At 43.8% G+C, this 19,461-nt stretch overlaps 2 protein-coding genes across 3 annotated transcripts; one reads left to right on the forward strand and one right to left on the reverse strand.

Moving 5' to 3' along the window:
- Positions 1-209: 209 nt before the first annotated feature.
- On the reverse strand, positions 210-10,515 carry znf831 (zinc finger protein 831). The gene is made up of 4 exons (XM_030052649.1): positions 10,331-10,515; positions 4,113-8,556; positions 2,222-2,514; positions 210-1,541 (listed from the first exon to the last, which is right to left on the reverse strand). The coding sequence occupies exons 1-4, from the start codon at positions 10,412-10,414 to the stop codon at positions 594-596; spliced, it is 5,769 nt and encodes a 1,922-aa protein (XP_029908509.1). The 5' UTR covers positions 10,415-10,515; the 3' UTR covers positions 210-593.
- A 4,224-nt stretch (positions 10,516-14,739) lies between these two features.
- cstf1 (cleavage stimulation factor, 3' pre-RNA, subunit 1) lies at positions 14,740-19,261 on the forward strand. 2 transcript variants are annotated; one of them, XM_030052575.1, is made up of 6 exons: positions 14,740-14,843; positions 15,236-15,446; positions 15,553-15,830; positions 15,945-16,142; positions 16,938-17,328; positions 18,409-19,261. In XM_030052575.1, the coding sequence occupies exons 2-6, from the start codon at positions 15,278-15,280 to the stop codon at positions 18,666-18,668; spliced, it is 1,296 nt and encodes a 431-aa protein (XP_029908435.1). In that variant the 5' UTR covers positions 14,740-14,843; positions 15,236-15,277; the 3' UTR covers positions 18,669-19,261. The 2 variants fall into 2 exon arrangements, with proteins under 2 accessions (XP_029908435.1, XP_029908436.1); XM_030052576.1 differs by having other exon boundaries at positions 14,812-14,945.
- Positions 19,262-19,461: the final 200 nt, after the last annotated feature.

Raw genomic sequence — 19,461 nt, forward strand, 5'->3', positions numbered from 1 at the left:
ATCTGAAATGATGCACATGGTCAAGCTGCTTGCAAATATTACTCTCGCTTATTCAAACACGCTTTTTGTCAACATTCATTCAAACATCGGCACATTGCACAATCCCGTGTTCCCTCAACATCAAAAGAAAAATAACCTCCATTTTCACTGGTGTATCAACAAAAAGGCATCTGATTCAATAGCACATTTTCAGTAAATGTGTCTGAAATGGTGTTTGAAAATGACACATGAAAACAATTTTTTTTTTTTGAGGGAACAAAGGGCTCTGGACACAGAGATTTATTCCCATCCTAGGCTAGCCTGTCCAATTAAGCAAGTTAGCCAGCCTGCTGACCCTTTAACATAATGGAAATCGTGGTTATCAATAAAAAAAAAAAAGAAAAGAAAAGAAAAGAAAAAAACATAATAGCTGTTCAGACTTTTTGTTTATATTTTGACCTCAGTTCTTTGTTTGCCATTCCATTTGCCAATTAGCTAACCAGCGCTTTGAACAAAAACTGTGGTTCCGTGACTCTGGCCGCTGAGGTTTAGGGACGCTTTATTTCCAGGAAATGTTTGTGTAGCTTAAACTCCCGTTGGCGTGCGCCCGCCCCCTAAAGCTCGATGATCAGCTTTCCCTCGTCGTCACTGCTGCTGGTGTCGTCTGGGTAATCTTGGCAGCTTGGCACCGGCCTCACGCCACCGGGCAGACACTCAGGTGGCTGGTAGCAGTGAAGCTGGCTAGCTGAGAAAAAAGGCTGGTATTTGTTGGTAATGTCAGCTCTCAATGCGTTACCGCCCGGGGTCACGGGGTCATGAGCCGTCCGATCTTCACTCGCTTGTTTGTCATCCGGTTGTGGGCATATGGAGGTCCAAGGTTTCGATAGCTGCACATTCGTGTCCGGCACCTTGTTGCTGGTTGCCTGGGTGTCCCCTGTTGCTCCACATGAGGCTTTACTGACATGAGCAGATTGGGAAACCTGGGTGGCGTGTATGGATGGTGAAGTTTTGCCTGCAGACAAGATGCTTGGGGTTGTACAATCTTCAAAAACTGACTTATTGGAAGAGCTTGCTTGAGAGTTGTTGTTAACCGCAGTGCTAGTTTCTCGTGGAGGGAGGGATGGAACAGACATGTGGTCTGGTGTTCGGTGGTCCTGCTGTGAAAATGTTTCACTGGGAATGGATTTCTGAGTTTGTTGATGGATTGTCTCAATTTGGGAAAGAGCATGTTGTGTTCCTGCCAGTCGTGACTGTTGGTTGACATGTTGAGTCACACTGGTGTCACATACGATCTGTGTTTGTTGGTTATTTGTGCTGTTGCTCTCCCACGGTGGCTGTGAAAAATAAAAGTGGTTCATGTCCAGTTCAGGCTGTGGAGAGCTGAAAAGAATGGTATGGCTGTTGGCAGGTGAGTTAAGGTTATTTGAAGTGCTTGGCCCTTGCTGAGGGGGCTGTGGAGGGTATTCAGACATTCCAGTCTGTGTCTGGGAAAGACGTTGCTGGTCCTGCTCAGATAGCAGAGAGTTTTTAAATGAATCCGCCTTGACCTTTCTTTCTTCTTCCTGTTATTAAAAGAAGAATATGAGGAGGAATATTACCATCATACCACCATAACAATAGTGATTTTATTCCCTCCACTGAGCCTTCTCATTATCTCCCTGCATCGCCCGAATACCACAAAGCTTACCTGTCCATTGAGTTTAAATAATGATAAAATCATCAAAGGGAGCATGTCAAATTGATCCAGCATTCTGAAAGCGTTATTGAAAGGGAAATGTGCCATATCATGACAGCTGCTGTTTTTTTTTTTAGATCATATTTCACTTTTCTAAGTTTTGAATCATACGGAAGTAACACTAACATGGAAATGCCAATTTAAATATGCCTCTGTGTTGACAGTTGCATAGTTCTGGTGGGGAGTTAAAATAGCCTGGCCTTGTAGAGCCTCGGTGTTTATATTTGACTTCATGATGCAGTGCAATATCTAAAGAGCAGTTTTGAGTGCATTGGTCATGTTCCACATCTGTATATCATCCTTTTTGTTGCACTACATTTTACACTAATATTATCTAAGGGATTTATTTTGTAACATGCACATTTGTCATGAAGAAAAGCCACAGTCTGTTGGTCTTTTCTTGGCAGTTCTTATATGAAAAAAATATTAAAACATAACTCATGGGTATTTTGTAACGACTGAAACATGCTTCCACATTTAGCCGCTGGATGTATTCAGTGAACTCACCTCTGGCTTTATCATATCTGATAATTGCTGGTGTCTGTAATTAGACTCCGACTTCCCCCACTGTCCTAGCACCTCCTCTGTCCTGGTACTCCTCATTCCTCCATTCTTATTCTCTCCCGCCACTCCCCCACTCTCTTGTCCCTCCATGCATTGGTGGTCTGTCTCCCCGGCTTCTTGGCTTTGCTTCGGCTCCCAGTCTGTACTGTCTGGCTGCCCAGGGGTCCCTCCTTGGCCCCATATCTCCGGCTCCTTCTGGGCTGCACATCCTGCCAGGGAGCCTCCCTCTGTAAGCCCTAAGGGCAGAAAAACAAATGAAAAGCAGTTGTTTTCTTTAGGTTAGTGAGTCCACAATCTTAATGCTTATCAGTCTGTTTTCAGTTGTCTGAAAAGTCAGGTGATGTGGAGATTATTCTACTTGTGTAGAGTACTGAAAAGCCCCGCGCGTCGAACACATTGCTGATAATTACATTTATTGTTGGATAAAAGCATGACTAATAATGACATTTACTGCATGATGAGTATTCCAGGTTGAGTTCTTTGATCTAACAAATGCACTGAAATGATTGCAATTCAGATTTCCAAACATCCAATGCTTGCTAAGCATCTTCTGGTATGAGTGCTAATTATAGGCATGCACATTTTGAATGTTACACAAACCACTGACTGTAGAACAATAACACAACATAATGTATTCTCAGCATAGTCCTCAAACGCATGGCTGACTGCCAATATAATAACGGTATGTCCGTTTCTTACCATATTCATGTAGTAGAAATACATATTCCTGATATACATATGGACAAACCTATGTCCAGTATCGTATATGCAGTGGGGGATTTAACAATAATTATCTTGATGAAAAACAAATGGGCTGATGGAATCAATTTTGTTCGGTTTGGCTGAACCTTGCACATATCTCTGTGCAGAGCTGCTTTAAAATGAGAGTGTTCAAATCACCTAGAACCAAACCTATACACCCCTAACTCCCCACTGAGCCTGGGCTCTGCTGTCTGACTTCCTCCAGCCTTTACAGTCTAGACTGTCCTCTGTCCTCTGTCTGCTCACCTGAATGTATTTCATCAATGACATCACCTCAAAGAGGCAATGACAGGAGAATTACAACTGTTAGCACCATCACATACCAACCAAGGACAATAATCTAAGGGACATTTAAATGTATAGCAGTCAGGTTCCTTAACTTCCGGAGTAATGACGTGTTTTTCCAAGACAATTAGAAACTTGCTTTATATCGATTTAGCCAGGAGACAGTTGCTGGAAGCCAGTGAGTGTCAGCTCTTTGTTTATACCAGTCTCCCCCAGATGGCCTTTTAAGTTTCTGTCTGTAATGGTCACTAACCTTTGGGACCTTTAGCTCCAGAAAAGGAGAATCTATGAGGGTGTGTGGTTCGAGTAAGGGGATCAGATGGCACACTTCAAAACTCTCAGATAGGACATAGCCCCGACCCCAATTCTCCACATGTCTCTGGGGCCCTCACAGGAGGGCCCACTCGCCCACATATCATGGTGATGTGGAACAAAATGGCAAAGGTTACTGCCAGTGGGTCCCTATATGTTTAGTCAGTTACATTACGAGAACTGCCAATGTTGATTTACGCCTATACAAAAAAATAATAGTAATAATAAAAAATAAATAAAAATTCTCAGTACTGTGTCTGACTTCCACATCAATTTTGGATTTTCTGTTCTGCAGTGTGCAAAAGCAGGAGTGTTCAGGCCTCCATTCTCAAAACCTGTGATAATTTACTGCCACCTTGTGGTGAGCAATGGTTTCAGTTTTGGATGTAGCTCAGATTTTTTAAACTCTTCTCTCTCCTCCACCTATAAACACAATTCTTTTGATTATCAATAAGATTAATATCATCACATTTACCTGCAATGGGGCCTGGATTGGTTGTGAGGACATCCATGGCATCTTTGGGCCTTTCCACCTGGTTATTATAAGACACTGAAGTATACTGACCCAGATGTTTCTCTGAGGGGGCCGAGCTGGTTGCACCCTGTGATTCACTGACATTCACGTCCTTTGAAGAGGCAGGATGCTGTGAAGGTCCGGCCGGCTCAGATCCCATGTCAGCATGTTTGGATGACGGCGAGATCTCTGTGCTCACTAATCTAGAATTCACAAGATAACAGCTGTAAATGGGCACTTGTGGATTCCCTTCTCTTTCCGCATTGTAGTTACTGATGAAAGATGAAGAAACCGCCCTGAGGAGGGTGTCGACACACTCAGCACTGGAGGCCTGACCAAGTCCAGCCTGCAGAGATGGGCAGGTCTCTCCGTGAGTGGTGCTTTCATGGGCTGAGGCTTTACACAGTTTGGTTTTCATCGTACCTGCATTACAAGTGGCCCTTTGATTAATATGTTTGTGATGGCTTCCTTTGTATGGCAGTCCAGCTCCTGTGCTATTCTCTGTTGTTGTGCTGTGAGAGAGGGAGGCCACATCTCCGAGACAGAGCTTGTGCTGGCCAGATCGTGTTTCGGAGACCTGTCCTACTTGGCTGACACTTCTATCTGGCAAAAGATGATCTGCAGCAGAGGGCTTTACAGTGCAGACATGAGCGCCCTCTGAATTTACACCTTTCTGCACAGCAACAGTTGGCGTAGCATGGCCTGGTAACCTCGTAGTCTCTGTGACCATGTTTATGTGACCACATTTGTGTGGCTGTGTTGACAAGCCTGAGGATTCAGGAGGTGTAGTTTCCACTGATACTGTGGCCTGACTGACATGACCTTGTTCAGAGATGGGCGTGTTCGGTTGTGGCTTCTGAATGTGCTCCGGCAATGAAGGCTGTGTGCTCTCTGTGTTAAGAGAGGGTGACGGCTCCCACTGGCCCGTCTTCGTTTGATGTCCAGGCTGGTCATGGTTCCTGCCCTCAGTAGTACTTTCCAGAGTGGCAGAGTTTTGTGCTTTACTTTGGACGATATCTTGGCCCATCACTTGCAGGTTATTTCTCTGTGCCAGGCTGCTCCTTGCTGTGTTAACTTGCCTCTCAATCTGCGGTTCAATGAGAGCTAGCTGCTCATCTGATATGATCTGCAGGCAAATCTGGAGGTCTGCTGTGTGCACGTGAAACACATTCTGAGCGGATGATTGCACTGAGTCAAATGGCACAATGTGACACGGTACGGTCGAGGCGTTCAGGCTAGCCGTCACTCTGTTTACAGGGTTTTGTTGATCTGGTGTTGATGAGGGATGTGTGTGTGACAGAGGAAGATGCTGACTCTGTGAGTGAGCTGTAAAGCCTGTGGCAGATGACGGATTCTTCTTTTCTGTGGTTATGATAGATGCAGCAGGTATGTTCTGCATCACAGGTGCAACAGGCCTGGGTGAGCCCGCAACAGGTTTCAAGGGTGAGCTCGGCATTAAAGTGGTGCATAATCGTGTGTGTTGATCATGCACAGAGTTTGTGGCTGTGGTGATTGTTGTGAATTGTCTGTGCACTACAGATGGGTTAGGTGTCGTCACCGAAGTTTCAGACAAACAAAGTGTTGTAGCCGTGAGAGGAAAGACAAGCTGACCCTGCACAGAACTGAAACTGTTGGTCTTTGTGATGCTGTGAGTGTGCACCGCAAGTGGGATGAAGGGATCCGTGCATTTAATGTCAGCCGCTGTTGAGGTTGTTGTGGATGGTGTGATCTGTTCAGTGTGAGAGGATGACAGAGCAGAGGCAAATTTGGGGTCACTGGTTCCTGTTGGCTGAGTCAGAGCGTGCGATGACGGATTTGAGTCTGGTTCAGGAGCATTAGGTAACTTGAGCTGGTACTTGGGCAGGAAGCTGGTCTTGGCTGGGGAGAGCATGGAAATGGCTGGTGAGGTGCAAACAGATGTTCCATTTGCATTGATTATGCAGGGAGGGAAAAGAGCTCCCGTAAGCTGAATAAGTTTCTGATTTGTTTGAAGGTTGATGTAACTATGATTTGTATCCTGTTTGGGCACACTTCCAGAGACCGAGGGAGCCAGCTGAGTCAAAGTGTTGGGTTCAGTCTCCATCCCGGGAGGACCTATTATTTTGTCATCAGTCCTTTGCTTTTTCCTGTCAGAGGGAATGTGGGCTCCACAGAGTTGTGAGAGGGAGTCAGTGTGTTTTTCCTTATTAATCAGTCTCTCTGCCTCTGCCCTGATGGTGATGTCTGTGTTGTGAGCGACTGATGATCCAGTAGAAGATAACTGCAGTGTTGACAGAGATGGATTTCTCAGGAGCGGAGTCTTCAGAGACGAGCATGATGAATGAAGCTGGCTGGCTTTTTGATTAAAATCCACACCAGAGACAGGGGGCAGGTTGGCAGCGAGACAGCATGGATGGCACACAGTTGCACTGCTGCTTGTGGAGTTTATTGTTGAGCCTGTTGTGGTTACTGTGTCTTTATGAACTGCTGACAGTCTTTTCTGTATTCCCTGAGCAACTTCTTGCTCTGGATTAGTCAAAGATTTCCTGGCCTTGAAAACGTTATTATCAGAGGCTTTGTCTGCATTGTAGAGCTTCTTAAAAGTCCCTCCCCCGTACATGTACCACTTATTGTAGGCAAACTTCTGTGCTTTCTTCCTGCGAAACTTTCTGTTGCTTGGCTCTCCACAAATGTCAGTGCCATCCCCATCGCAGCTAAGACTGCTGGTGCAGGCCTCCTCCATGGATGAATTCATGAAGAGGCCGTCTGTTGCGTGGTTGCAGTCTACGGCTGTCTGGCGTACCAGTGGGCGGTGGGTAGATGCTTGCTGATCCACAGACTTGATGGCAAAACCTGTTGGGTTGATCTGGCCGGAGCTTCCCCTCCGTACCAGTGTTACATAATCATTCTGATAAACAGAGGACGGGCTGCTCCTTTCAGGCTGCAGGAGGGTGACGCTGAAGGGCAGGGAGCTGCTCCGGGTTAAGGGGGCGCGTGTCATGCTGGTGGAGTGCTGGGTAGGCACAGAGCTGTATAAACCAGGCTTCTTGTGTAATCCGACATTAGCAGTCTTACTGATCCTCATGTCAAAGTGGAAGGAGTCTTTGTACGTGTACGGCATGGGGAGGTCAATGCTGCCTTGCTTTGACAGCACTGTCTTCCGCGGCCTCACGTTTTCCAGGTGTTTGTCCTCGACAACAGCGCTGTTCTCTGAAATCAGTTTCGAAATGCGCTCCTCCAGTGTCCTCTGCTGCTTCTCAGATACACTGTCTTTCGGCTGCTGCCCACTTTGCCCCGAGTCTGCAGGTGTGTGAGAGCCGCTGGGCTGCTCGAGATGCTCCATGGCGGACTCAGTGAGGGAATCCATGCTGTGGTCGGGTAAAACGCTCCCAGGGCTTGGGTACTGGTCACTGCTCTCGCTGAAGCCCGAGTCGGTGCTCTCGTGGCTCTGTGATTTCCCTCTGGACACTGAACTCTCCCACTGCTTGGAAAACAGAGTGGCCTCTTGTCTCTGAAGGGGGAGATGTCGGCTTCCAGTCAGTGGAGGCCTTTCGCGTTCCATCCTCTTCTGTTTGTCTCCCTCCTCTGTTTTCTCCAGACTTTCATTTGGCTTTGTCTTATGAGCTGCAGAGGTGAGCTCATTCTGCTCGCTGACTGGATCTTTTATGGGAGCCCAGCCTGTGTCTGGACCCTGCTTCTGTGTGGAGTGAAATTTTACAGTGCTGGCTGGACAGGTGATGTCAGCTGAGGGATTTGTAACTTCCTTTTCCAGGCTGCCCGACTCCTCACTACGGCCCTCTAGAGACAGAGCAGAGGTAAAAGTCTCCCTGGAGCTGTACGGGCTTTCTTGGCTGCTCAGGCTGCTCTGCTCTGTCTCTGACGAGAGGCGTGCATGAGCCTGGGTGCGCTTGTGCTTGTAGAGATTGCTCTGAGTCTTGAAGGATACTCCACAGGTGGTACAGGGGTACGGCCGCTCTCCAGTGTGGCAGCGAAGGTGCTTCTCGAGGACGCTGGGCTTCATGCAATCCCGTCCACAGTGAGGACACACGTGTTTCCCTGCCGACTTGGGTCTGGCTACAGGAGCAGCAGCCAGACTCAATCCCTGCTGTTGAGACTGCAGCCCACCAGCTATATGGAGTGTCAGAAAGGGAAGCGTCTCTTTGGAGTAGAGCGGCGGCATGGCCAGATGGAGTGTGGCTGGTTCCTGGGGGGCTGCTAGAGGCTGAGCCTGCGGGTAAGGCTGTGGCGGCAGAGCAGGCACTGTGCGGATGTAAACAGCCGTCAATGGGGCCTGGATGTCCATCTTTTTCTCTGTCTGTGCTGAGACAGAGCTGCTGTGCGGTGGAGCACTCACCAATCCTGGCTTGCCAGTCTCCATGGTAACGCTGCTGCTGTCGTGATGTACCAGAGCCAAGTCTCTAATTACCTGTAAGATAAGCACAGTTTACATTAGACCTCTGCTTTCAAAGGATCAAAGGAGCAAATGTGTCTTTTTGAAAAGAAATGTTTCTGTAGTCCACGTCTAGCTCTTTTCAAGGAGAAATTGAAATTTTCTTTGGCTGATAGTGACTTGTTATTACATTTGTCTGGACTGGAGAAATGGACTGGAGTGTAGGAATGAAGAAATATACAGTAAAAAATCATTGATAATTGGCATGCAGTGACTGGATATGACTGGATATACCACTCCAGTATGTACTACAGCACCAAAACAAAGACATATTCATATCCGGATTATATCTTTGGTGAGAAGTGATTGCAGAGCACAGAGGAGACCAAGCGGAAGAGACATATAAATTCATCCTGTTTTGTTTCACCCCAGGGCGCAGGTGGTGCAGGAGAACAATGCTTAAGTTCTGAACATTTGTATGCAGACAATGGAGATGTAAGATAGGGAAAGAGAGAGCACAATTGAGCATGCGAGAGAGAGAGAGAGAAAGAGAGGGAGAGAGGGAAAGAGGGAGAGAGAGAGGGGGAGAAAAGCAGGGACTGATGTACAAGAGTGACTCACTCTGAAGAGAGCGAGAGATACCGGGAGAGGAAGACATCAGATACTCCTACATGGGAGGCTTTTATCTCCTCAAATGAAATGTGTCTGCAGACATCCACGGCTGCCCCTGTTACCAGTCTGCACCAATTAAATGACATGTCCTCGACGTTAACATCAGCATGTGGTGGGTTTGTTTCTCCTCACACTGTGATATCTGTGCGGTAATCTAATGAAAATGGTATGTCACCTTCATGAGCAGACAAATAGCTCTTTGTGCTACGGTGTGCAAATTTCCTGTTGCTGTGACTGAGTGATGTTGCTCTACATGTATGACGAATTTGCATAATGGTTATTTCACCCACAGATTTGCAGTTGGCACGGGGCTCGCTATTTGATAGTTGTACAACATGAGCACGCCCACGCCATACTTTTTGCAAAAGTTCCTTTCTGTTCAGAGTCAACAGACTGTGGGCACTTTGAAGCGAGCCCTCCATAAAAAAAAATGAGAGGCACTGTGTGACTTCGAATTTAAATTTTCAAAATCATTAACTTGGAATAATAAAGTTGTACCCGCTGAGCTCTCATTTGCATTCAGAACAGCCCGAGCCTGTGTTAGATCTTCTTTCTTACTGTAACCTGCTCTCATTTCCTCCCAGCAGCGTAGATATGTGGCATTTAAAAACATGACTTGATACAGAATTATAACTGCTTTCCTGATCGACCTGTGAATTATTTAAAACTGGCTTTCCTCATGATCACTACCATCAGTTTGCAATCAGTTTTACAGCCTGTGTTGTACGTACAGTGTGCACTGTGTGGCATGAGTTTGAAAAGAAACTGCTCTGACAAAACAACAACTGTCGTGTCGACATGCAGAATTGGCAAACATGAGAAGTGGGCACCATTAAAAATGTAAACAAAACGGAAGACTTTCTAGATTGAGCACTTTGTGTTTATGATTTCTAAAAAAAAAATAACAGGATTTTGCATCTTAGCTCATTTCTCATTTTCAACCTCAATATTCAGAAGTAAAATTTGGAAAAAGGAAATCACTGACAGTGCTGACATCAAGGTAATCAATGTAAATAGCACGAGAAGAGAAGTCGAAGGTAACTGGGCCTGAACTCTTGTGCACCTGTTAATCATCGCGAAATTCAGAAATGAAGCCCCGTGGCATGTGTGTTAAAACAATCAAGCAGGAGTCACTTACCTCTCTACTAAGTTGTTCTTGGTTTATGGTGCAATCAGTAACAATTACGCTGCCTAGAAAATCTTCTAAGCTGAACACCCCCATGTGAGTCCTCAGTGTACCAGCACATTTCAGTCTGTTCTCTCATCCAGGCCCTTTGTTCTTCTCCTGTCTGATTTTCTTTTATGGGTCTTTTGACAAGAACTGTTTCTTGTCATGAGGAAGCGGAACAAATGCAAATGAGAAAGAAGATGCACTACGAGAGTGGTGAGACAGAGAGGAGGAGAGTGAGGAAAGGAGAAGGGCTGGGTGGGTGGTTGGAAGGGTGGAGGGGGATGTGTGGAGGGAGGGTTGGGGCGGCTGTCAAACAAAGACTTCCGGAGGACAAGTTGAAAACGCAGATAAGAGAGGGTGATCAACACAAGTGAAAGAGGAGAGAGGCATTAAACACAGATGGGAGGATCTGCGAGACATTATCTGCGAAGGCAAATACATGCTGCAGTGCAGAAGTGAAAGTGCAAACAACATCCCAGAGAGAGGAAGTGCAGTGACAAAAGCGAGCTTACCTTCAGTGGTAAATCATTGGTTGGCTGACTTTACCATCAACAGTTTTGAGTCAGTACCTGACTTCTGGCTCACATATATATACTCTCTCCCACCTACTTGCTTCCTCCCACCCATTGTATTTCATACACCCACTCACCCAAGGGTGCAGCAAGGCTAACGTTGATGTGGCCGTCTGGTTGCACGTGTACCGCGCTGACTCTTTCAGGCTGAGAACAAATGGATGATTTGTGAGCGATTGGAGTGAATTTCCCACCTACAACCACTTCCACCATTGCAGTGTGCACCACTTTGCAACAGTGAACCAGAAGGCAGTGCACTCCTGATGCCCGTTTAAACTCTTAATCACTGCATTTAGTATCATTTAGGGTGGCATTTAAACCAGCAAGTGTAAATGAAAGGATTTAAACTGATAAAGTCTGAACAGAAGAATACATAGGCAGTATTGATGCACTGTAAATGAAAGGATTTAAAATAAAGTCTGAACAGAAGAATACATAGGCAGTATTGATACACTGTAAATGAAAGGATTTAAAATGCTATTTTTTTTTAAATAGAATAATATATTAAGTATTGATGCATTTCAGATTGAGGTGTCTGAAAAATGCTGAAAAACAATTCCTAACCGTTGCCTCTGTTCTTTTGTTATTTTTGGCTTCAGTTTTCCCCAGCTTGTGCGAGTGTAAAAAAAATGTGTATTGATCAGTTTTCCACACTTATTCTGCTCCATTGTTCTGAGGCACAAAAAAAAAGGAAAAAAAAAGAAAAAGAAATTCAATTTCCTTTCACTGTACCTTAAAGAGAGTACTAATTTTTCAAGATGATTTTTGGCACGGCTTTTGTAGAGAAGCAGCTTCTGTCTTGGGCCCATTGTTGGGGATATCAGATGTCTATAGAGGAATTTAACATATATTTACACTCCCACACTTTCTGTCTACCCGGCCAGTTTAGCACACGTTGTCATGTCATGATTGATGTGATGTGTAATTGTGCAGGGATTGCCCCAATGCGGCCTCAATTTAGCAAGTTTGACGGCATGGATATCATTGTACACCTCGGGCTTAACAGTCCAAAGATAATCACGGTGCTCATTGTAGCTTACCTCATTTCAAACTGCATTACTGATCCTTGTCTCAAAAAGAAGGAGAGAGATTAGTCTCACACTTTTTGTCTCAAAAAGTCTTAAATATGTAATGTCTTTGCAGTTGCAGAACTACAGGTGCATGCATTTTGAAGAAAGGAATATGATATTACTTTGCAGATTCATTTCCTTTTTCTGAATGGATCAGCGAAAAAACAACAACAACAACAACAACAACAACATTCACTTCATTTAAAAAAATATATATATTTCCACTTGCAAAATCTCTGATGTTAGTGGTCTTTTTCTTTTCAAAGCTCATATCTTCATAACTGTATGAGATCGCACAGAATCCGCCATGCAATTAGATGATGACATTTGCTGACAGAAAACAAATATATATATATTTTTTTATCGTTTTGCTGGTACACACAGACTCTCGCTGGTCGCCAAGGCAACTGCCGGCTGGTCCACTGAGAGCATGCTTTGTGTTGACATGGTAACAAGACGCCTCCTACCATGCATGTTTTCTACCTTCTTTACGCAGCTCACACAGAGTCACGGAGGGTGGAGGAACAGCTATTTGGCATGTTTGCAATGTTTTTCTCCGCATATTGTCAAGACGGAGGCACAATATGATCTGGCTCCTGGTGAAATTCAGCGAACAAGCGAGGGCATTGTTCAGATCTCTTCTCCAAAGCAGTCAGCAGAAGTTAATTGCAGCTGATAGATAATAGTTTGTTCATTTTTGCATTTTGGGTTACTAGGATACAAGATTTGGTCATGCAAATACTCCTTGTGATGGTCTCATGACCGGTGAACTTTTGCATTGTTTCAGGGAACATCATTGTGCTGTTTGCATATTATTTCATGTGGGTCCAGTGCATTTGCTCCTCCAAAAATCTGTTCCAACAGCAACAGGAATTACGACTGATTGCCAAACATGTGTAAAAGAGTTATACAACGGAATCATCATGACATTTTACTAAATATTAAATGGTAAAACTTCCAAATACATCCAAATGCAACATCCAAAAGACTAAAGTCACCTTTCAACAACTGCAATTCAAGCCCTTAAGCGGTTTCATATCATTGTATTGCTTGGCAACAGCTCCAAAAAGAAAAAGAAAACAATACAAAGAAACTTAATAATTGGAGGCACAAAATTAACCCTCACTCTCACAGCTTTTCTGTTCTTTTGTTAGGACTGTGAAGTTACCACGCCTGGCTCTGAACATTGCAAAACACAAGCTCTCGAATGTGACGAAGATCCACAGGGGAAATATGCAGCTTGCTTCATTAGCGCATTAAATGTGTCTCTTGCTGCAGTTTTGCACATAAAATGATAAATGTATTACGGTTTCTCGCCGGCCAATAAACCATCATCCATCTGCACGTATTATCATTGCACCACGTTTGTGATTTCTGTCTTTTTTGGCTGGCATTTGAACTGAGACGCCACATGCAGGAAGTGGCAACTGAGAGACTGTGTGTGGGCGGGTGGCTGATTTGCTGTAGGCCTATCCGCTTGAATGTTCACTTATGTCCATTAAATAGTAAAAAAAAACAGCAGTCTTGTGTCCCAGTTTATCACCATCATCATCATCATCATCATCATCACCACTGCCATTATGACACCTCTACCACCAGCTGTCGGGCACAAAACCTATTTTAAGCAGTCAAACCATTGTTTATTCCTTAATTTTCCTGTCATTTTCCGTCATTTTGTGAGTTAATGGCACTAATAAACCCATTACATCAGAGCTAAGAGGGCAACTGCAGAAACAAAGCTGGGATCTTCACCTTAACATCATCTGAGGGCTTCAGGTTCTCTGTTTATTTGACCTACTGTGTGTGTGCGCCCTCTACTGGATTATTTCTGTACATATCCAAGGTGAAAAAGGGGCATTGGTTAAAAAAAAAAAAGGTGAGGTCGGGGTAGAATCAGGTGTTAAATAAGGTTAAAATATATAATGCAAAAAAATGCACCACGAGTTGTTTGTGGCATACGGCTTTCCTGCACCATTTGACTGCAGTGTGATCGAGTTTCAGTTGTGTCATTTATGTGCACTCAACAACTAAAACCTATAATTCCGACCGGTCATGAAGGCAGCATTATATTGCTTTTTATTTAATCTTTATTTTATTTAAATAATCAGGAGTATGAATTAAAAATTTAAAAAAATAAAAAAAAAAATAAATAAAAAACTCACACATCAGCTATTCGTCTTTAAAAGAGCTCACAGTACATACTGAGTTTTATTACTTTTTTTTAGTGTTCATAAGTATGACAGTCTTATATATTCTTTAAAATCACATAAAAAGCAATGCAGTTGGCGGAAAGCTTTTTAATTCTCCATCCCTGTGCATGAAATTAATAAGTTTGTTATGAAATCACTGATTTATCATTTTCAAACATTATGAGTAGTTGAACCCACTATAAAGGCTATTTTTTGGCTTTTTTTTTTTTTTTTTTTTTTTTTTTTTTGAATATTCACAATGGTAAAATAAATGTTTTAAAGATTTAAGTTCATCACTGCAGAAATTGTATTTGTTTGTATTATCTGAAAACATAGATTTGTTGGCTATATATATGTAAAATTTTGATGTGTACTTTAATTTTTTTAGTAAAACAATTTAAATTTTAAACTGCCGGTCTGCTCGTCAGTGCCTGTAAAAATGTCCCCAAAACCTTAATTTTCCTTCTTTCCTAGATTATATTATGTTTATTGTTGGATTTTGCATTTATAATGGAGATATTTAACAGGCGGCGCTACGCTGCGCTCACGTTGTAGTCGCTGTGGTGACGTAAGTACGCAAAATGTGTACGTAACGCACGTTGAGGTTGAGGACCAAGGCAACCGCCACTGAGCGCCTGGACTTTGAGAGGTTTTGCTTTTATTAAAGTTGTAAAATAAAGCTAGCAGTACGAGTTGCACCTCTGCCGATAAACAGCAAGCACTTCTTTAGCCGAGGCGTGCACACGAATAGGCAGGACACAGATTTATTCATCCGTTTATTTTTGTTTTGCACCATCTTGACTGCAGCAAGACGCTAGCTAACGTTAGCAGGGTTGCTAACAGGCTAGTTTCTTGCAAGTTCCATTCATTCGCTGTATCGTGGTGTTCAGGGCTAACAGTGTGTGTTTGCAGCTAGGTGAACGCACCGACTTTATTCAGCTAGATTAAGTTCTTACGTTGATTTTAATGCTTACTCAGTAACGACAGCCAGGTGAAAGATCACTGTTGTAAGTTAACTTGATGTTTCTCTCTTTGCCACAGTGAAGTTGTCTCTAACGTCCCGTTGCTGCCTGCCAGTCCATCATGTATCGTCCCAAACCAACCCTGAAGGACCGGCAGCACCTGTACAAGCTGATCATAAGCCAGCTGCTCTATGATGGCTACACCAACATTGCCAACAGCCTCATCAATGAGGTCAAACCACAGAGTGTGGTGTCGCCCTCGGAGCAGCTGATGCAGCTGGCTAAGATTGGTATGGGACTCAGGAGGCTGCTTGCTTTATGTGTATGTGTACGTCTGCTTGGTCACTGTGTTTGGATGCCTGAGAGTGTCTCTAATTGACATCCCTCCTCTTGCAGGGATGGAGAATGACGACAGTGCAGTTCAGTATGCCATCGGTCGGTCGGACACAGTGGCACCTGGAGTGGGGATTGATCTGGAGTTCGATGCCGATGTCCAGACCATGTCTCCTGAGGCATCCGAATATGAGACCTGCTATGTAACCTCCCATAAGGGTCCGTGTCGTGTTGCCACCTACAGCCGTGACGGTCAGCTCATCGCCACGGGCTCTGCCGATGCCTCCATCAAGATCCTGGACACAGAGCGCATGCTGGCCAAGAGTGCCATGCCCATTGAGGTGCGATATGTTTGAGAATCTGTATAGATTTGTCAGTCTTTATGTGAACCCCCTGAGCAGACATGTATATATTTTTTAATGTTTTTTTTTTGTTGTTGTTTGTTTATATGTTAGGTAATGATGAATGAGACAGCCCAGCAGAACATGGAGAACCACCCTGTGATCCGGACCCTGTACGACCACGTTGACGAAGTGACCTGCCTCGCCTTCCATCCGACTGAACAGATCCTGGCCTCTGGCTCACGCGACTACACCCTCAAACTGTTTGACTATTCAAAACCCTCTGCAAAAAGAGCATTTAAACACATACAGGTCAGTGTTTATGTCTTTACATGCCATGCAAATTTTCAGTGATCAGAATGATTAATTGACTTGCCTTTTCCATAACCAAGCCCTACTATTAAATTAAACATTACTGTAAATGGGTTTGAAAAAAAGGTTCTTAATAATGGAAAAGCCGGTGTGTGAGTCCTCATCAGTTTCATCTTAAAGAAGGTCTTGCTGATCTGTTTCTTCCTTTGTGTTTATCTTCAACAGGGACTTACAGGCATGGTGTTGTTTACAGTTTCTGCATGATGACATTTTCAGTGAATGACGAAACTTTAACTTAGATGTCATCTAAAAAAAAAAAAGAATCAGTTATTGCATGCAGTGTTGCAACAGTGATGTTAAGACAAATTCTGTGTGGCATATGGTTTGTGGTTAACTTAATTTAAGTCATTTAAAAAAAACAATGTCTGATGCTAATGTCATTATATGAATTCCAGTGGCTTCAGAAAATAAGAAACAAAATAAGCTGAGTCAGTAATCCGCTGTTGACTAGTTGGCTGTTTTGGTCCATCCCTAATCCACATGAAAATCGTTGAATATTTGGGTAATTAACAATTTTGCTGTTGATAGCAGCGGTGCCCAGTTATGTAAAACTGACATTATTAACACAAAACAGTCTTAAAAAAAAAAAAAAGAAGAAGAAATACTAAACTTTAATGTGGCTCACTGAGAGCTGAAAATATGTCAAAAACAGTCAAGTGTAGGATTAGATAAATTTTTTGGTGCTTACAAAGTGGCATCAGTATTTTTCCTCATCAAATATCCGTCTTCCTGCAGGAAGCTGAAATGCTGCGTTCGATCTCCTTCCACCCATCGGGCGACTTCCTGCTGGTGGGCACGCAGCACCCCACCCTGCGGCTCTATGATGTCAACACCTTCCAGTGCTTTGTGTCCTGCAACCCGCTGGACCAGCACACGGACACCATCAGCGGCGTCAGCTACAACCCCACCGCCAACAGCTACGTCACCTGCAGCAAGGACGGCAGCATCAAGCTGTGGGACGGCGTCTCCAACCGCTGCGTCACCACCTTTGATAAGGCCCACGACGGCGCCGAGGTTTGCTCCGCGATCTTCTCCAAGAACTCCAAGTACATCCTGTCCAGCGGCAAAGACTCGGTGGTCAAGCTGTGGGAGATCTCGACAGGACGGACGCTGGTGAAGTACACAGGTGAGGCTGCTGGTATTGACACAACAGCACAGTACTGTTACACAGGAGGAGAGCAGAAATGCTTTATATTACAATGGCAGCATGATTTGTATACATATGTATACAATGACCTCATGTTTTTTGGAGGTTGCAGTTTTGCTGAAGTGCTATCAAAGTGCCAGACCTCATTTATTCATATCCTCATTCTCAAAATCAGCTGTACTACACAATCAAATTATTTTCTCCCTGCTTTTTTATCTTTGCTATTCTTAAAAATATATATAACACACATTCTACCCACACATTTAAAGATTTTGGTATTAGAGCTATGTCTACTGAAGTTAAATTAATATAAAACTAATTAAGATAAAAAATACTTTCAAGTCCATTTTTGGAAACCTCACTGACCCTATTGAACTGATTTTTAAGATGGCAAAAGAGCTGCAACTAATGGCTATTGTCATTGTCAATTAATCTATCAATGTTATCAACTGTTTTTTCTGTCAAGTGGCAAAAATAATTAATAAATGCTCATAAGAAGTTACCAGTTTTAATTTTCTAATGTTATGGCATGTAGAAAAACCAAGCAAGCCTCTACTTACTTACTGTTTCAACACATCGGCCAAGCAGGATAAGTAGCTCTGTAGTGAGGTGACTGCCAAGATTTTAGTCAGTATCTCTCAGTGTAATGGAAAAATAGGATTTTGGTTGAAAATTGACAGTTAGACCTTGTTCACATATGAGTATTTGTGACAAATGTGTGTTGTTTCAATGCTGATAGACTTTTGGCCTGCAAGTGTACACAGAATATACAAAATATTAATTAGGGATATTTCTTGTAGGGAAACTTTTCCAGGCACTATATCCCTCATTGATTTCTATTATTAAATCTATACCGACCACTAACAAGTGGGTGTACTTAAAGAGCAGCACAGAAGAGAAGGACTGTTCAACTTTGAGACAACTGAGATGTAGATTGTGCAGAGGGAGCATCAGGAAGAAGTCTCTTAACAGTGGCATCCATTCCATATTCAATTTTGCATGATTTTGGTGGTTAAATCCAGCATCTCAGTGAGTGTGCTCCCCTGCCTGCTGTTGTAGGTGCGGGGCTGAGCGGACGTCAGATGCATCGCACACAGGGAGTGTTCAACCACACGGAGGACTATGTGCTGCTGCCTGATGAGCGCACCATCAGCCTGTGCTGCTGGGACTCGCGCTCGGCCGAGAGGAAGAACCTGCTCTCTCTGGGCCACAACAACATCGTCCGCTGCATCGTGCACTCGCCCACCAACCCCGGCTTCATGACCTGCAGTGACGACTTCAGGGCTCGTTTCTGGTACCGCCGCACGACCACAGACTGAGGCCGGTCCGGCCTTGGCGTTTTGACTCTATGGCAACACCCGCCCTCCTACTGTAGAGAACCAAACAGGCCACCGGACGGTGCAACCACTGTCTCCTGCAGTTTCCGGGAGCTTGCAGACTCTGACTGCAGACATGCATACTGAGACACAAGCCAGGAGTCTGTGGCAACGTTTTTTTGTCTTGTTTTGTTTTGTCTGAGTTTATTCACAGTGGAATTTTTAGAGGACGACTTAAAGGATCAGAGTTAGCCCTGCACCACTGTAACATCAGAGGTTGGGGGCGCTGTTTCTCCATTTCCTTTTTCATTTTGGTAACAGCAGTTTTTATGTGAATGATGCTGCGATGAGTTGTTGTGTGACTGAATAGGGAGCTTTTCACAGGCTGAATTGGAAAAAAAAATCCTTGTTGCTGTTTTCAAAGTAAAGTTGCAACACTCATACCTTACTTTTCTCACATATTTGTCATCAGTGACCGCAGAGTTGGTGTGATTGTCTTTTCTGTCTTTTCCACTTTTATATTTTGTTAATCTGTTGTCTTAAATTGTGATTAAGATTTTTATTAAACAATTAAACAACAAAAAAGTGGCTACTGATTATCAGTTCACATGCTCATTTCTGCTCAATTTTCTTTGAACTCACAGCCACAAATACATTTCTCAAAAAAGGTAATATCCTGTTAACGTTTTAAAACCACAGGCACTGTTGCAGTTGTGGGCAGACTAGATATGCAAAACTGCAAAATTCCCCCTCTGTCAAGATTAACATTAAGATAAATGTTGTACATCCAGATATA

Source organism: Myripristis murdjan, chromosome 5 (assembly GCF_902150065.1).
Source record: "Myripristis murdjan chromosome 5, fMyrMur1.1, whole genome shotgun sequence".
NCBI classification, from domain to species: Eukaryota; Metazoa; Chordata; class Actinopteri; order Holocentriformes; family Holocentridae; genus Myripristis; species Myripristis murdjan.